The following is a 19,935-nucleotide window of genomic DNA, read 5'->3' as shown; positions in this document are numbered from 1 at the left end:
TAGATTTTTTTATCTATCCAATTAAATAAGTATTTAGTTGAATTTACAGCCTTTAGATTTGATTGATTTATTGTGTACCCAAAGTTTAAGGGATCAAACAATGGAAAATCCAGGATGGAATATAACAATATTATACCTTTTTGTTGTGCCTACCTGCAACTCAGCATCTCTGCAATATTGTTACGAAGTTTAAGGGATTCCTACTAGCACTCACATGGATGACCTCATGCTTTTCATTATTTAGGGTCAATTGCCAAGTTTCCCACCACCCAGATACCTTTTCTAAATCATTTTGCAACTTCTTTTGATTTTCTGATTACTTTACTAGGAGGATAGCAACAGCGTCACCTGCAAACAACCTAAGACTGCTGCTCAGATTGTCTCCTAAATTGTTTATATAGATCAGGAACAGCAGAGAGCTTATAACACAAGCTTGTGAAATGCCAGAAATCGTTTCTGTTTTACTTGATGACTTTCCGTCAATTACTTCCAACTGTGGCCTCTCTGACAGGAATCACGAAACCAGTCGCATAACAGATGATATTCCATAAGCACACAATTTAATTACATGCCGCTTGTGAGGCATGGTGTCTAAAGACTTTTGGAAATCTAGAAATACCGAATCACTGTGAAATCTCTTGTCAATAGCACTCAACACTTTGCGTGAGTAAAGAACTGATTGTGTTTCACAAGAGCAATGTTTCCTACATTCGTATTGACTATAGGTGTCAGTACACCATTCTCTTCAAGTAATTCATAACATTCAAAGACAATGTACAATGTGATAGAAAGTCCTGCTGCACATCGATGTTAATGACATGGGCATGTAATTTAGTGGATTACTCTGATTACCTTTCTTGAATATTGGTGTGACCTGTGCAGCTTTCCAGTCTTTAGGCAAGAATATTTCGTTGAGCGAGTAGTTGTACATGGTAGTTAAATATGGAGCTACTGCATGAACATACTCTAATAGGAATGTAACTGGTATAGAGTCTGGACCAGAAGTCTTGTTTTCATAATGTGATTTAAGTTGCTTCCCTACTCTGAAGAAAGTAATTCTACACTGAAGCGCCAAAGAAATTGGTATAGGCATACGTATTCAAATACAGAGATACTTAAACAAGCAGAATACAGTGCTGCGGTCGGCAAAGCCTATATAAGGCAACAAGTGTCTGGCATAGTCGTTAGATTCGTTATTTCTGCAAGATTTAAGTGAGTTTGAACATGGTGTTATAGTCGGCACACAGGCAATGGGGCACAGCATCTCCGAGGTAGCAATGAAATGAGGATTTTCTCGCACGACCATTTCACGAGTGAACTGTGTATATCAGGAGTCCAGTAAAACATCAAATCTCCGAGACCACTGCAGCTGGAAAAAGATCTTGCAAGAACAGGGCCAACAACGACTAAAGAGAATCATTCAACATGACAGTAGTGCAACCCTTTCGCAAATTGCTGCAGATTTCAATACTGGGCCATCAACAAGTGTCAGCATGTCACCAATTAAACGAAAGATCATCAATACAGGCTTTCAGAGCCAAGGCCCACTCGTGTACCCTTGATGACTGCATGACACAAAGCTTTACGCCTCACCTGGGCCTGTCAACACTGACATTGGACTGTTGATGACTGAAAAATATGTTGCCTGGTCAGACAAGTTTCATTTCAAATTGCATCAAGTGGATGGATGTGTACAGGTATGGAGATAACCTCATGAATCCATGGACCCTACATGTCAGCAGGGGACTGTTCAAGCTGTTGGAGGCTCTGCAATGATGTGGAGTGTGTGCAGTTGGAGTGATATGGGATCCCTAATATGTCTGGACATGATTCTGACAGGTGACATTTACATAAGCAGCTTGTCTGATACCTGCATCCATTCAGGTTCATTCTGCATTCAGACCGACTTGGGCAATTCCAGCACGCCTATGCCACACCCCACAAACCCAGAGTTGCTACTGTGTCAAGCAAATTTTTATCTGCTTTTCTGAATGGATATATTTTTCATTTAGTTTTGTACGATTTGGGAGTTATGGCATTCAGTCTCTCTACGACAACCCTGTGTTCACTAATCCCTGTATCCGTTTTGATGCTCATTATTTGCTCTGGATACTTTGTTGCTAAGACGTAAAGCGTGTTTTCACAACCGTTCACTATTCGAGTGGGCTCATGAGCTAACATCTCAAAATAAATTTTCAGAGAACGCGTCTACCACAATTCCAGATGATGTTTTATGCCTATCTCTATATTTAAATATGTACTTTGGCCAACATTTCAAGGGTAAATTGAAGTCACCACCAACTATAATTGTATGAGTCAGGTATGTGTTAGAAATAAGACAAGTTTTTGTTGAACCTTTCAGCAGTTGTATCATCTAAGTTGGGAGGTCAATAAAAGTATCCCATTATTATTTTATTCTGGTTGCCAAGAATAACCTCTACCCATACTAACTCACAGAGACTTTCTACTGCAATATCGCTACATGATAAACTAATTCTGACAGCAACAATATGCCACTGTCAACTGTATTTAATCTATCCTTTCTGAACACCGTTGAAGGTCCTTCACAAAAATTTCTGCTTAACTTATCTCCGGCGTTAGCCAGCTTTCAGTACTTATAATGATTTGGACATCAGTGCTTTCTATCACCACCTGGAGTTATGGTACTTCCCCAGCACAACAATTTACAACTGTTATACCGATGGTTCTTCAATCTGCACTTGTTGAAACTGAAGCACTTTTTTGTTTTTCCTTGAGACCCTCTAACCTAAAAAGATGCAGCCCTCACTATCTGTGTAGCTGCCTCTTTCACACAATGGACTTCTGACCTATTTAGCACAATTTGAAACCCCACCACCCTACGGCGCAAGTTGTGGAATCTGCAGCCTACGTGGTTGCAAAACTGTCTGAGGCCCTAATTCAGACCCTACACTTGGCTCTGTACCAGAGGTCTGCAATCGGTTCTGGCAACTATGCTGCAAAGGGTGAACTCTACTTTCATCTCATATTCAAGACTGGCAGCCTTCACCACTTCTGATAGCCATCCGAAACCAAAGAGAATCTCTTCCAATCCAAAGTGAAACACATCACTGGTGCTGACGTGAGCCACCAACTGCAGTTGGCTGCACCCTGTGCTCTTCATGGCATGCCGAAGGACCCCCTTCTACACCTAGAATGACTCTACCCTGTATGGACACTGAGTGCACATTGGCTTTTTTCCCCTTCATTAGCAGCCACGTCCCTAAGGGGCTCCAAAATGCACCTAACATTGGAGCTCCCAGATCCTGCAGGCTGACTGGTGTCCTCTAAAACAGGAAAAGAGACTGCATTAGCTGAGGGACAGTGTCAGCCACAGACAGCACCTGGAACCTGTTTGTCAGACTAACCTGGGAGGCTTTATATTTGACCACCTGGGGAGTCTTTCACAAACTGCCATGCCCGAGGTGAACTCCCACTCAACCACGGGTGATAGATCAATCTTAATGTGAGCAGTAACTGAGCTGGCCAATGGTGCGGACCAACTGGCACACTCATGGGTCATGCTGGATGTCCATCGGATCCCCAAAGCCGGTCTATGACAGTGATGCCCATCTACTGCAGCCTCAAACTGCATTACCGAAGCCAACACAGCCTGGAGCTGACAGCGAAATGTCACCAACTCGGCTTACATCTGCAGACAGCAATCACAGTCCCTAACCACACGAAAGACAATGGAAAAAAACACTATGCAGACAAACAAACGACTATCAACATGTGCTTCAAAACTCTTCTGTAGTCACTGATGAAAATGCAAGTACTGTGTCTAATAAGTAAGATTTACATGGAGAGATTCCAAAAAGAACTACCGAATCATACAGGTGAGACTCAATAATTCGCTCCTGATCAGGAACTTTTAACATGTCAACAAGTTAGTTTACTTTCTGACACAAACTAAAATGCAAGAAGTGTAAATATTAAATTAACATGCATAAATTCAAAAACTATACCACCAAAGCACACAGATGAAACTAGATAATTTGCTCCTGGCTAGGAACTTGTAAAACATCACAAAATTGGTTACTTCTCTGTTGCTGCTCTATTTTTCCCAGCAGCTGCTATCTGACTCCGTTGCTCCAGTCTGAGGTGGTACTGAGTCATAAGGGGAGTGCTCCTTTGTGGCCTGACAGTGTGCATGTGGGAGATTGTAGGTGACTGGAGAGACAAGGCATAGGAGATATGTTTCTGCAAAAAATTGGAAGATCATTTCAGTCTATGAAAGCCTCGGCATATGTGGATGGAGCTACTGATGTAGCCATCATTAAGGTGGAGGCAACATTGAGGAAGGTGGTTTGCTGGGTTGAGGAGGACCATATGATGCACATGGAGAAAGTGTTGAGGTTCTGGAGAAATGTGGATAGGGTGTCCTCACCCTCAATCCAGATCACAAAGCTGTCATCAATGAATCTGAACCAGGTGAGGGGTTTGCAATTCTGGGTGGTTAGAAAGGTGTCTTCTAGATGGACCATTAATAGGTTGGCATAGGATGGTACCATGCAGTTGCTTATCGGTGTAGCACAGATTTCTTTGTAGGTGGTGCCTTCAATGTGGAATTAACTGTTTTCTGAGGACATAGTTGGTCATGATGGCCAGGAGGGAGCTTGTAGGTCTGGAATCCACTAGCCACTGAGAAAGACAGCGTTCAACAGCAGTAAGGCCATGGGCATTGGGGATGTTACTGTAGAGGGAGGTAGCATCGACATTGACAAGCAAGGTGCAGGAAGGTAAAGGGGAAAGCATTGTGGAGTCAGTGGAGGTAGGTGTCTTTTATATAGGAAAGTAGGTTAGAAGTAACAGGTGTGTTGGTCCACAAGACCACAAAGTGTCTAGTGTCCTGGGGGGGGGGGGGGGGGGGGGGCACAATAATCAGACACAATGGGCCATCTTGGGTGGTTGGATTTATGGAGTTTAGAAAGCCTGTAGAAGCTAGGGATATGGAGAAGGGTGGGTACGAGAAAGGGAAAAGCGTCAGGGAAGAGGTTCTGGGATGAAACTAAGAATTTGAGGGACTGGATATCCTGCTCGAATTCTGGAGAGGGGCCACTGTGACATGAATTTGTAGGTGGGCGTATCTGACAGTTGGTGGAATCCCCCTTCCTTGCAGTTCATAATCACAGTGGTGCAGTCTTTGTAGTCAGATAGGACTGTTAGGTCAGGGTAAGTTTTTAGGTGATAGACTGTGGTTTCCAGGGTGAGGGATTTTGGGAAATCACACTTTCACCTTCAGAAAGAACTGCAATTCTACCTGATGGCAATGACTCCACCACTATGGTACAAAATGCAGGGATAATCTTGCAGAGGGACTCCCCAGCTGTCAGATATATACATTTACAAACCCTCTACAGTGACCCCATTGCAGAGTTCCAGCAGGATCTCCATTCCCTCCTCAAATTCTTAGTCTGTACCTGGAGCTCTCCCCTGAGACTCACTTTCTTCTCATTCCCACCATTCCCCACAGTCCTATCTTCAACATGCTTTTTGAAGACCATAAGCTCATCTACTCACAACACCCCATTGTTGCTGTTAACTGTACCCACAGAGAGATTTTCAGACCCCTCATCTGGCTCAGATTCATTGACGACAACTTCGTGGTCTGGACCAAGGGTGAGGACACCCTACTCACGCTTCTTTAGAACCTCAACACTATCTCCCTCATTCATTTCACCAGGTCACCCAACAAGCAGTTTCCTCTATGATGACCTTCACCTCTGTAACTCCATCCAGGGTCAGTGTGTTGGACATGTTTGAAGAGGCAGGATCTGTGTCACTCTGGGCAGTGTTACAGCAGCTTAATTTCGGTCTTAGAAATTTCTGTGTCTGCTGACACTCGAATTATGAATTATTTCGCTGTGAGTTGGAAATTTAAATCTGGCAGGACACTGTGGAGTTACAATTTTATGCACCTGTGAACACTTACACTTTGAATTACTTTGTTGTGAATCAAGACCTTAACTCTGGCACACCTACAAAGAGATACAAATTCTATTTACTTACATTTATAATGATTTGCAAACCACTTTATGGGGTCTCGAGTCATATTAGGTTGAAGTAAAGACAGCAATTAGCTGTCCATTATTGAATGTGTGGAATTCATTAGTAAAGTGTGGTACATTCTGATAGTTAATATCATTGTTGAATGACATTATTGATGTGTCATACCTATAAACCAAAACTGAGTCACAAATCAATGAGCCACAAACCAAATCAATCAACTCCAACAAATACTTCGCTGTAACAATTTGTAGGGATATGAAATGAAACAATCACATAGGCCTGGTAGTATGGCAGGCTGGTTCATTGGTAGAATACTAGGAAATACAATCAGTGTCAGAAGGAGACTGGTAACAAAATGTTTGTGTGACCCATCCTAAAACCTAGCTCACATGTGTAGCACCTGTACCAAACAGGACTAATAGGGAATACTGAATGTACACAAAGAAGGGCAGTAAGAATACTCAGGTCTGTTTGACCAACGAGAGAGCATCGTGGATAGGCTAAGAAAATTGAACAGGCCAACATCTGACATATGCAAATTATCTCATGAAAGTCTAATAGTAAGTGAGGAATCTATGAATATATAACTCCCTAAATCATGTCATAGGGATCACAATGACAAGATTAAACTAATAACAGCACAACAGGGCATTTAGCAATAATTCTCCTTGTGCTCCATTCGTAGTGGAATGGAAGGAACCTTTAATGATTGGGGCAATGGTAAGTGCCCTCTGTCATGCACTTCAAAGTGGTTAGCAAAGTAAATGTAGATGTAAAATTATATTTCAATTTGTTACAGTGACAATTTACATCAATTGCTGATACATACGGATAGGAAAAAAATCATTTTATGGCCAATTTCAGGGTTATTTTATTGCCAGATCTGATGTTATTGTTTTCCAGATTCTGTATTACCTTTTTTGCCAGCTTCATCATTACCTTTTTTTATCAAATTCGGTGTCACATTTGGGGTCCGCATTTTTGCCATTTTTCTTGCTAAATTTTGTGCGTTCTACTGATTTTGGGATTTGTCAATTCTGCTGCTTTTGTCAATTTTGTATTTTTCTCTTTTTAGTTTTATTTTTTTCCAAATTCACAGTAATTTTTGCCGAATTTGGAGTTACCTTTCTTGCCAAGTTCAGTCTTACCCTTTTCGCCAAACTATGTTTTTTTTTTTTTTTTTTTTTTTTTTTTTTGCCAAATTCAGTATTACTTTTACGTCATATTCATTGTTTGTCACTGAACTCTATGAAATTATTTTGCTAAATTTGTTCTTTCTTGACAGTTTTATTTCTCCAATTTGGTGCTGTTTTTTGCCAACTGTGCTGCTAAGGTGTGACATCACATCATAGTAACAAGGGAAATGAACACACATTTTAAGATTATACATGACATGCAGCCTTGAGAAAATAAGAAAGGCAAAAAGCAATTTCAACATTCAATAACTAGCAATTTCGAAAACTGGTGGACTGCCACACTCATATTTAGAACCTTTTTTTATACATGAAATTGACAAATCTTGTAATATTGCATAAAAATCACTGATTTCACAATATTTTGCAAGACCCACTGATTTTGTGATATTTCATTAAAAATAGCCTATTTTATGTTATTTTCTGCATTATCATGAAATTTTCTTGTACCTACTACATAAATTATTTAATGCCATAAAAGATTGTTGCATCAGTTAAACTTTGATAACGGCAAATATCACAATTCATGACTTACCATACTCTTGATTTGGAGACTGTCCATCCTCGCATTTCTCCAACAGCTGACAAAAGAGTACTGCATCTAAAGTATTCCGTCTTCTAAGTTTTGAATTGAAAGAGGAACTGTTGTTTTTTGTATCACTATAAGAAGATAGATTTAATGAACTTCACACATCAAAATACAATTTTATTAGTCTTATAGATCTTTGATGTTCTTATTAGTGTTATTAAGTTAAATGAACATTCAGTACAGAGCTATGAAAGATAAAAGCTATCCAATTCTATCTAAATAACAGTTCAGAAACTCTTTCTCAGCGTTCTTAGCAGTTAGGACGATACAGAGGAATGTTTGATATGAGTGACCAGTGAGATAAGAAACATATGACAAACACTGTAAACAATACGGTGACTACAACATTTTGTTATTGACAATTTTTTTTCAAACACGTTGAGATATAGGTACAGCTCAGTCTCTTACCATAACTGTTTTTTTAAAGTATTCATTTATTAACTTCGCCAACTCACAACCTAACTGTTACCTTCCAATCTAACCTACACATTGATCTACGCTACTGATCAGTGTGTCACCACAACTAGTTTTTCTTGATCTTTTTTTGTTTCCAAACTCATTGGCTTTGCCAATTAACAATAAGACTGTGAAAACATGCACAAAAAGGTGACCGTAGCTATTAACATAACATCACTGGCCAAAGCCAACGACTCCCATCAAACACTTCTCTTGCCCCAGTTAGGATATCAATTTTTTTTTTTTTTTTTTTTTTTTTTTTAATGTAGGCCTACTGTTAGATATGAACTCAATAAGAAAAAACAAAAAGGAATTAAATCATTCAATGCTAACAAACAAATAAATGCACTTAGGGTTGATATAAATTACTTTTCTATACAACTGTCACAGAATTCCACAAACATGTTCAATAACAACAGCTGTCAGTCTATTGTACAAACTGTGAACTTTTTCCCATTTTCTTCTTTTCTGTAATGTTATGAAAAGCAATATCTTCAGTAACTTGAGTAAATGTCTATCATTTTGGTGTGAAATAGGGGTAGTTGGGTGCAAATTTACCATTTGCCAAACTGTCAGAGTTGTTATACTCAGGCTGAACACTTGCAGAGAAACTCACCACTCCCTGTAAAACTCATTTAATTTCAGCACATACTGTAGTGCCAACTCATGTGATTCTGCTTTGCTCTAATATCTAATAACCAATACTTCAACTATCAAAGCATAGCAAGAATTTTGCTATCTTTCTTTCAGTAGTACTTGCTTGTAATCTGTTGCTGTTGTTGGTAGTTAACAATGAAAAATAGCCTCCAAAATGACACTATAAAAAAAAGCAAAGTTTCCAGAAAAACCACACAAGTGTGAAGCAAACAATCAGAGGAAAAAGAAAGGTTTGGATCTGAGGTAGATAAGAATTCTGCAAAAACACCACCCCTGTCTACAAGTCAAGAGACAAAGATCTGAAGAAGACATGGAAAGGCAAACAACTGTATGCAAGCAATTGATAACAACATACACTTCTGAAATAGCTTTCGGGAAGTTGAAAAATCTGTAATGAAAAATAGAGAAACTATAGTAGGAAATGGATAATCTTGACAGTGACAGGAAAACTGATATGAGCAGATGGAAATTGCTGAAGACATGAAAAATGAAATTATACGAAAAAAAAAGGAAATGATAGAATCTACGGTAATTTCCAAGAATGATTGCCTATCGAATTCGCTGGGTCCAAACGATAAATATTGAACGTTCGATCGGAAATCGATCATGCGACTGAGGTGGCAGGTGTTATGAGTATGTTTACGTTGGTCACTACAGCAACAACAAAAGAAGAGCATTACAAAAATACTTGTAATTGTAAAGGACACGACTTACCTTACTTGTCGTCGGTGTTGTCGTCATGTGAAAGTCCATTACGGTGGTTTGGATGGACAATTTGGAAGAGTTGAACCATGTACTCTTCCTGATACTAGTTCATTTTCCACACAGTCCACAATGAAATTGTAACGGTATTTCAGCATCAAAACTGTTCATATGAAGTTTTACACACTTCACACCACCACAGTCTACACAGTCCCTTCTTTCCTCGTCCGGTAGTACTCCATATTTGCGACAAAAAGTCTTACAATTTTCTACACTGGATCAACATGGAATTAGATTTTTCCATGTGAGAGAATCCGTCGAAGAAACGTCACGAACACCAGACATTCCACTCACTAACGACATAAATAGTCTAGGTTTCCTAAGCAATTCATAAATAATTTGCGGAGGTATGTAAATTTAGAGCAACTAAGGGAACGACGGAAAACAAATAAAAATGACGATCACAAATAATTGATCACTACACCCACCACCGGAGTTGGATGATCGATTTATGATCGCATCTTCAATACGTATCCCTTGGACCCCGCGACTTCGATAGGCAATCATTCCTGGAAATTACCGAATCTACACTGGCTTTGATGCGTTACGCAACTATGTTGCTCCACGTAGTGTCATTCATACTCAAATGAACACAAAACAGAATTATGACAACATTTATTTTGCTTCTATATACATTTTGGGATGTGGATTCTGGTGACAGACTGATCTGTAGCACAGCTTGAAGTCTACACTTAGTTGGAAGATGACAGTTTTGTTTTAAGTTGGGACACCAATGAATGTGAACACGAAATCCCAAATCGTAAAAAATGTGAGCTGGGACAAAATCCCCTGTTATGACATAACTATATGTTGCATACCCAAAGGTCATGAGAGTAACATTGATTCTTGTCATGATGAGTATTTTACACATATTGTATTTTTACAAGTGGTTTATGTCCACCATTTCAAGATGCCACAGGTCAAAAAAGATAGGGGTAACTGTAGATTTAGTATCTAAGAAAAGACGAAAACATAACAGATCATTTAACAGTTAGTTGCGATGGTAGCCAGGGGAGGGAAGAGAATTAAATGAAGGGGCAAAAACAAAAAAAGCAAATCAGTTTCAGTGCTTGAGAGACTGGCAGGAACCTTGCACATCAGAACATTTCTGAATTGGTGGTAGTGGGAGAAATCACCACGTTACCCACAATGTAAACAGAATCAACATAACAGCTACTGTATCACAGAGCACACAATGCAAAATGGTAAAGCATTACTAACATTCATTAATTCAGAATTAAATTTACATGATTTTTTCCCCACAGAAATGATGTAACTTAGTAGCAGCCAGTAAAAACATATATTCTGTACCTCTGATCTACTTACAATATTCATAAATCACACCCTATCCATTTTCCTTTCTGAAAAAGACTTTGATCACGTGCTAAAAGTAAGCGGGTAACACATTCGAGAAAATACTACAGGCTAACAGGATCTTTAATTATAAATATTACTTATTTAAAGAACAATAATGCAGTAAAAACATGGGATTTGTCACATTATGTAAATATTAGGAGGCGGCCACATTACTGAGACAATATTTAAGACTAATGAAAATCAAAAGGGGGTAGGTAGGACATGTAACCCAGGTGAAGGGGTAGCTCATGAACCTACAATGTTCTTTCTTGGATATCAAAGGACAAGAAAACACTGAGAAGTTGTCCTCTGGAACAACATTAGAAAACGACGACTGTGATACAGCAAACAGTCCTAACCAGTAATAGTAAACATATGAACATGGATAACCCTTAAACTTCCCGGCAGATTAAAACTGTGTGCCAAGAGCAGGACTTTAACTTGGGGGCTTCACCTTTTGCGAGCAACTGTTCTACAAACTGAGCTACCTGAGTGCAACTCATGACCCATCCTCACATCTTTACTTCTGCCAGTAACTAGTTGCCAACCTTCCAAACTTCACAGTTTCTACTGTGAAACTTCCAGGAGATGATGTACTGGAGGAAGTAAAGCTGTGAAAAAAGGTCATTAGTAATCGGGCAGCTCAGCTGGTAGAGCACTTGCCTTTGAAAGGCAAAGGTCCAGGATCTTAACCATGGTCTGCACACAATTTCAATCTGCCAGGATGTTTGATGTAAATGCTCACTCCACTGCTGAGTGGCAATTGTGCTATGGATAAGGCTAGATATAACATGCAAGTTGTGCTCTGATAAACAGTACATCAAGACCAATGTGTTAGGCCGATAACAAATTCAGTAAATTTGTGAGTGAAACTGATATTTTGTGTGCTAAAAATGCATTGTCATCATGACAAATAATCTATTGTAACAAATGATAGGAGCAAAAGTATTAATGTGTATACATTTGTGAAGCACTAATGTAAGACTTCCAAATAAGACTTCTTAAGGCACCATATACTTTGTTAATCTTTTACCCGAAATACATTACAAGTTGTAGCACATATGACACAAGAATGTTTGATAACTGATAATTTTGTTGCAAACACGTAGACAGGCAATCAATTATTTGTCTAAAACGTTACAGAAGTGTAACAGTCATGTAGAAGTAGACCCGACTGGCGAAAACTAACCAAAATACGTTCCAGCAACGTACTTTGTAATGATCAAAATGTCGCCACATATAAGAGCAAGGGCTGTTATTCTATTTTACATTCTTTTTGTTCACCAACACGAAACCATCTCGTGTATGTTCAGAAAGCTTGTTGGGTGACTATATACAAATACATTTCAGAAATACCAAACATGACTTCAAGGCACAAGTTTCTAAATGTATTGGCAATTGATATTTATTAAATTTAGAAAGTAATTGTACAAACCATGCTTCTTCTCTCACTCGTTGTTTTCTTTCTTTCAGTCTTCTTGATATCCGTGTCCGAGGCGGTGTGGTTGAATATTGATCGTAATCATTTAATATGTCGTCCTCTTGATTACCGAAAGCGTCAAAGCTCCCTTCGTAACTTTCTATATTGACAGATGGGGATTGTTCGGGATACTGATCGTCTTTTTCTCCTTCAGTAAACGTCCTGCTAAAAGTGTTAACTTTGAGTAAACAACGATGACACACACATTTATTTAATGTATGATTGCCGGTAAATTTTACATACTGCACATGTCCCTATGCAACAGATGCCCTAACAAACCCTTATCATATTAGTCCTTTCATTTGTCTTAACGGCATCACTATAAACACATTGCATAACGATGACAACATCTAATGTCAACAAATTTAAAGAAACAAAACCAACATACCCTTCATCTTCTGAGCTGTCTGGACTAAAATTAATATTTATCCCGACTCTTTTCTTCCAGTCATCGTCTGCCATAGATAAACTAGTACTGCAAACGATTCACGAGCAATACACACTTTCAACTCACTGTTATTGCAAAAAAAAAAAAAAAAAATCACATCAATACCATTCACACACACTTCCACCGAAAGCCCACCACAACTCAATGCTAATTACTTGCAAAGATGAAAACACTGAGATAGCATAGCAAGTGGACACACACACACACACACACACACACAAAAACATAAGTTGGTCGGCTGAGCTTCATATGCTATACTATCTATAAATGTAATTCTTCACGGTGAATTTTTTGCAGACATAAATATTCTGTCGGCAAGAGTAGAAATTAACACCGATAGAAATAGTCACCAGTACATGTCTCAATATGGTAATTATTAGTTATTTATGAAATAGCCTGATGCATCATCAGAATTTTGTACTCCCAGACAAAATGAGATAATGATTAACTGGAAATTTTATTTTACAACTTTTTAAGCGTACCTATCCTAGGACAACTTTTGGGTCATATACCATGACATATAATCTAACCTCATCCAAAAAATTTCCGTCACAATTGTGGGAATCACATACCATGCTTTAGATAGCAGTTTTAAACATGCATCGAGACAGAAAACTAATAAATGATAAAAAAACTGAAGAATTCAAGAGTTTTTTGCGAAATACAGAACGGTAAAGGCGTACACAACACACATGGCATTAATTAAAAACAGTGGGTATTCAGTGCAGGGCTGTAACGATGGGGTGATGAGATAGACCCCTGCCAAAGATGTGCGCACAGAGGGAGCACAAAAATTGACCGAGAAAACAAGGAGGAAGGTCGAACACTCGTGTTCCCTTGTCTTCCGTCGGTACACGGCTGTTGTGTCGATTCGTACAAGTAGCATATTATAGAAAAGACTCCTACCAAACATAGTCTTTCGCTGACATGGTTTATGTCTCATCGGTGCGCTTGTTCACATTTACACACAGTTGTCACTTACATTGTCTATCACGTTCAACAATGAAGGTCTTATCGTTAAGCCTGGTCTACAGGTAACGTATTGATCATGCCAGACTTTTCAAATGAAACGTTATGTGTGGACAGAAGTTCTGCAGTCTTGCATGAACTGAATGAAGTTTGACAAAGTCGTAAGAAAATTATGGGTTGGAGTTTTGTGTGCACGCAAGAATACCAACACGTTTGTGACTTTAGATGCAAGTCATTCGCTTAAACTTAACTCCATTGCCGGTCTGCTCTTGGTGAGGCTAGAGTTCCAACTTTTTTGTTAGTGTAAAATTGTTAAGCTCTCGTAGCTACTTGATGACAAATTGCCTGTTGGCTTCTGTCTCTGGTTCTTCAGAATACATTTCTTTGATCATTGAGTTTTTTCAGTGTGTGTAATGGTGAAAGAAAAAGAGAGACTTATGATATTGTAGTCCGAATTTTTCATAGAGTTCATACAGCTGTTCACACTTTTAAATCACTGTTATTTGTCCTTATTGGCATTAACACTGGCATGGCCTAACATGTGACATTCATGATTGTTACTTGCTAAATACATGTCGCAGCAAGTTGCTTAAGTTGAAATACTAATAGCCTCAAGACTGAGAGCCGCATGCCACATGTCCAGAAGTTGTCTGAGTGGAAACACACCTTTTAATTACAGCAACACAGACAAGAAAAACCGGAAATATCTCAATTTAATTATTAAATACAAGAAAGTGGATCCTGAAGAAACAAAAAAGCTGGTCACCAAAAAGATTAACTTGTTTCGAACGATTTGCCACAAAGAAAGCGAGAAAATAAAGCGTCCATGAAATATGCAGTGGGAATGCAAGAAAGTTAAAAACCTTCTTTGTGGTACTCTGATTTACTTGCCTTCTTGAATGTCAAGGACCAACACCCAAGAAGATCGTAGTGAAACATAAAAGATTCGGAAAAGTGTAAGTAATAAGAATCACTTTTAATTTTCGTGGCCAACAACCATAATTTATTGCATCCCTCATACAAACTTAAACAAACTGAGTTATTATACGCACTTTTTTTGGAACATTATAAAGTAGTGAGGTTCTATGGTATTTTCAGCAAAAGAAAATAATGTACTGTGTAGTTACAAGACACTGGAGACAAAAGTAATTTCAGCAGTGATTTTTTTCTAATTAGTGTCAAGATGGTTAAAACGCAATACTTATACTTTTATAATATGACATGTAAATATCTTCATGAACTGAACTGTTTTAAGCACATTTCAATCTACACAATGACTTTGCCTTGTCAGGGTACTGATCATTTATTGGTGAAGTCTATTTTTAAAATGTCCTTCACTTATCTTGTACTTTCTAGAACTAGACCACATCTACCAAGTTTAAGATTATGCGTAATTTTAGGGTTACATCTCTCTCCTAATAACTCAGAACTATCGACTATATTTTTTGCATCGAGTATAACAGATGATAAACAGATTTGAGAACATGGTGCTCTTAACATTGCGAATACACACCAAGCTATCACTATGACTTCAATATATTTTGCAGCTAAAATAATAGCAGATTGCAAAATTCGAAAACGAGAGGCCATCATTCCAAATGATTACACATAGAGCTCTGGAGAAACTATTTAAAAATTGGAATGTGCCAGTTTAAGTTATTTCTATGATACGGTTAATCAAATCACATACTAAATTTTTTATCACTGACAAACTCTGTGGAAGTACTTGATTACTACTTCTAACTTCCTCTGCTTTAGGAATCTTGAGGAGACAGTGTGTCAATTTATAATGAAACTTTGTGTTTGTATTGACCTCTCCATCTGAAATTGAGCCAATTGTTTCAACATCACAGTACATATATTCAATATTAGTGTCATTAATATTGTCATGAGTACAATGCTGTGGATGTTTTTTTGTAATTGAAATAGTACAATCCTCTATACCCTGGTGGTATGAGTGTCGCATGCTTCTGGTCGACTGCACCAACACGATGAGGAAAAGTACCATTTCATGTTCAATACTTCAGTTATGTCTGCCTATCTTTAGAAAGAACAGTACAAAGATGGATGAGTCAAACAATAGTGAACGTTAAACACGTTTTATGTCGTACATAAAAATAAATTGATTTATTTTACTTTATTTAGGAGAAAGGTGAACAAGTACTGGTAAACGAAGAGTAATTGTAAACAGAGGTTGTATTCCAAATTTATCTAACAACACAAGAAAGAAGTGTGGAAACTACAAGAAAAACTGTATCAAGTTGTGATACACCACCATCAAGTGACCAGTCTTCCATCAAGAGGAAGAGAAATCGGTTTAAATGCAATGATCCAGCTACAGACGTACTGAGACTAGCTGAAGAGAAATCGAAATCCATTCGTCCTGATGACGAATTTTATGCTTTTGGGGAAAATATAGCGCATAAATTATGTGATCTTAAAGGGTATCAATAAATATCTGGATGAAATTTCATAAATGATATTATATTTTAAGCTGCACTGAAAGTGTTAACAAAGGATTTTACAGTTGTTAATTGTGCTGATTCTTGTGGGGCACAGAGGTTAATGTAATAGAATTTTCTCTGTAATCGTCAGGCAAGTCTTCCAAATAGCACACTGGGTAATCCACATTGCAATCATCCAGTTCAACCTATTACTAGTTCAAATAGTAATACAATAGATATAGATAATTCCTCAAGGTTATCTAAGTACCTATGTAATTTTGAGGCTCATGCCTAAAATTGTGCAAATCCTGATCTAGCTATAAAATATTTTCTGCATTTTTTTTTACTCTGTTTAGTTTAATTTCGCTAACAGCTGATTGTTATTTAAAAATTTTACTGAACATTGTGAGGTGTTGATACAATAATATTTTTGTCTATCTCCATATATTTTAATTTAACTATATTCTTTCAAAGGTTGAAACATTCATATATTTTACTTACTTACTTTTAAATACTCCTTTTTCAGAATGTCGTATATAATTTCACAGGGTTCTGAGGTACGATGGGGTCATGCATTACTACCCAGTAAACAGATTTTAAAACTGAAATCCCTGAGATTTGACACAATGGAAAATAATTTGTAATCAGGTTCACATCACCAGTTGGTGGTTGCATGGTTATTGGTGTCCACAATACATGTAACTCAGCAGAAAAAAAGAAAATCCGTCAACACTACATGCCGAGTTCAGTGGGAAGTGTAATGTATAATATATTAAAACCACCATCAAATTCAATTAATTGTAGGGGGCTGTGTCTGACTGGTGTAGGCATTATGACAACATCATTGCTAGAGTACCAAATATTTAATCATCCACTGTATGGATTGCAAGAAAAATTCCACAAGATACAAAGAATGATCGGTACAGATATCTGGGGGATGTACTGCATTATACAGAACCAAAGCAATGACAGAACATGATGAGTGTTTGGTCATTAATGTCCACTAACAATGTCCTGTCGACTCCTGTGTTCCAAATGTCTCACATGAATTAAAATCACGGAGAAATGAAGAAGCTTTAAAATCACAGAGAAATGAAGAAGCTTAAAATATGATTGAAAGCCAGAACAATTTTTGACATTGAACTATATTAAGCAAACTTATATAAGATCTTCATAGGAATCTTTACTAGAGCACAGCAGAATGGCTGCAGTATCTTACCAAGTTCAAACATGAAGGATGACTCTAACAACATCATTCAAAACATCAGCAGAACAAAAATAGTGGATGAACTAAATTAGTCCAGCATTTACATATATCTTGTAGACATGATGTTTTACAATCGATACAGCAAAATAAGGGAGTAAATTCAAATTAACGGCACAGATGCATCGTTTACATAGTTATTGTATGAGCATTCTGTGTGTCCAAATTCTGATAGATAAAATGTAGTAGTACAGCTGCTCATAGTTTATTTCGAAATTACAGTTGCAAATTCAAGATTCTTATAGCTCCTGCCACTCGCTAAAATCCCTAATGTTGTGTCAAGTCTCTTGTGTGAACTGACAACTGCCCTCATGCAACTCTATTCGTTTTCTGTTTCTGGGGTGACAGGTGTTAACAATTTAACTTACCTTTCTGTTTCCATAGCTGAGTAATTGTGCGAATCCTCTGGTTCCCACTGTAGATCCTGGAGAATATTCACACGTAGGAGAATGTCCCTCTCTTTGGTAACCATTCCCGCGACCTTCATGAATGATATGTAGACTTTGTTTTCTTCATCAGTCTGAGAGCACATAGTGCAGCAATGGTCAACAGGGATGTACTGAAGCCATGGCGAGACAGACTCCTGACAAGGGCGCAGGCACAGAGGGGGCGTAAAATCTCGCTAGTTAAAGAAATGCTCTTTAAAAATCAACCAACATAGGTATGGAATTTCTCCTGTCCCATTGTGTTCCTATCTTTTGCCTAAAAGAAGGTCTACTTCCCTCAGCCGGGGCCTGTCATCACAGTGTCATTTCTACAATGTCAATTCATCCAGAACAAATGACTTCTACTGAACAGACATGTACTGGTGGCATGGATTATGTGACAACACAACACTTATTTCCCACAGCTGTCGCCACCACAACCCGCTCATTTTCAATAGTGGAGCTCTTGGTGTGTCTTCGCTACAGAATTGTAGCATATGAAACACTGGAAAGCTGAAGCAAATATGCTACATTGCTTGACTGAAGGCATCTGATTTTCGCCAACTGAGAACTGGAGCAAAACTTTTCGCACCAGAGCAATGCAATGTATTTAACAGAATAATATGTGCAATGGAAAACAGAACTCACATATATAAAACATATCACTTGAGTTTAATTTCCCGTGAGGAAACTCCTTAAATGAAAGCTCTGGGTCTTATCTTGAAAAATGCGAAGCTTGTATGGTTGCCAAATGTTGCAGAGATATTGATACAGCATAATTAATTAAAGTAACAGCTGCTTTCAATTTCTAGGTGAAAGAGTAGCTTCAGAACATTGAAATAGATTTCCATTTGGCTATTATGAAGATTCTTCAAAGTATGTGCTAAGAGGTGTTATCTAAACACTTAGAAGTCAGGAAGAGGGGACAAGAGGTGACATTTGCCCACTGGAATCTAGAGTACAGAGCTTGTATTGATATATGGAATGGATAACCATCAGTTCTGTTGGATATAACAATTTTTTGTCAACTAGAAATTTAGTTCTTATGGCATGGCGTGTCTCGAAACTCACCATCTCATCAATATATACGATACTGTAGTGCCTGGATTGTTAAGAAGAGCGATGCAATGTTTCTTTGAATGTGCATGCAGGGTGTGATGCAGGAACGTTGACATGTGGAAGTTTGGGTCTGGTGGTGGGTCCTTAAATGTACGGGAATTACATAATCTGTGTACAAGTACAGGTTGTATTAGGGAATGACAATACATGGAATTTTGGATCTGGGCATATGTCGTCTACTCGTAGCTAAAGTGGTTATGATGACCACTTGTGTAAAGTAGGAAATTCGGATTGGTGTCCCGACACAGATTTTCATTGTCGGCATCCCCTTTTATAGCTGACGGTTGTTTGTATTCGCAACTATAAATACACATCAGACATTTCATCCATATGTACAATAAATGTAAGTGTGGTGTTCTGTGCATGCCACCAAAACTTTGCAGACGAATTTTTCAGCTCCATGGGGTTATATGGCATGGTAGTCCTCCACCCATGAAAAAGGTTTTGTTTGAAACTGTAGAGTTTGTGTATGAAGATGTGGGTGTGAAAAGAGGGCATCACACCAACAGACTGCTTATGAAACATGCAACTGCTTGAAATCGAGTGCTGAAGTGGCAGAGACTGGCCAGAATGTTTCTTAGAATCTACCAGAAGATTCATGAATCAGGTTGCCCTCCATGGGATAGGTGCACGCAACGAATGTGGTTATATTGTGTTAGATAGAGCAGCAATCAGTCGTGGAATTAATTCTACGAGTGATTGCTGCTCTATCTAACCCAAGATTTATGAATGTTCTAAATCTC

The 19,935-nt window shown here is 38.2% G+C and overlaps 1 protein-coding gene across 2 annotated transcripts in view; it reads right to left on the bottom strand.

The window, feature by feature from the left end:
• Window positions 1–13,072, bottom strand: part of LOC124724436 (mitogen-activated protein kinase kinase kinase 4) — a 209,989-nt gene extending 196,917 nt beyond the window's left edge. Inside the window, exons 1-3 of one of the 2 annotated variants that reach the window (XM_047248448.1) lie at window positions 12,912–13,072; window positions 12,479–12,688; window positions 7,759–7,883 (exon numbers count right to left, since the gene is read on the bottom strand). In XM_047248448.1, coding sequence (XP_047104404.1) covers window positions 7,759–7,883; window positions 12,479–12,688; window positions 12,912–12,985 — 409 coding nt within the window. In that variant the 5' untranslated portion in view covers window positions 12,986–13,072. The remainder of the gene's footprint in view (window positions 1–7,758; window positions 7,884–12,478; window positions 12,689–12,911) is intronic. The other variant, XM_047248449.1, reaches the window with a different exon arrangement.
• Between the last annotated feature and the right edge of the window lie 6,863 nt (window positions 13,073–19,935).

Source organism: Schistocerca piceifrons, chromosome 1 (genome assembly GCF_021461385.2).
Source record: "Schistocerca piceifrons isolate TAMUIC-IGC-003096 chromosome 1, iqSchPice1.1, whole genome shotgun sequence".
NCBI lineage: Eukaryota > Metazoa > Arthropoda > Insecta > Orthoptera > Acrididae > Schistocerca > Schistocerca piceifrons.
Note: the sequence above shows the minus strand (reverse complement) of the source record. Positions and strands in the feature narration are given on the sequence as shown.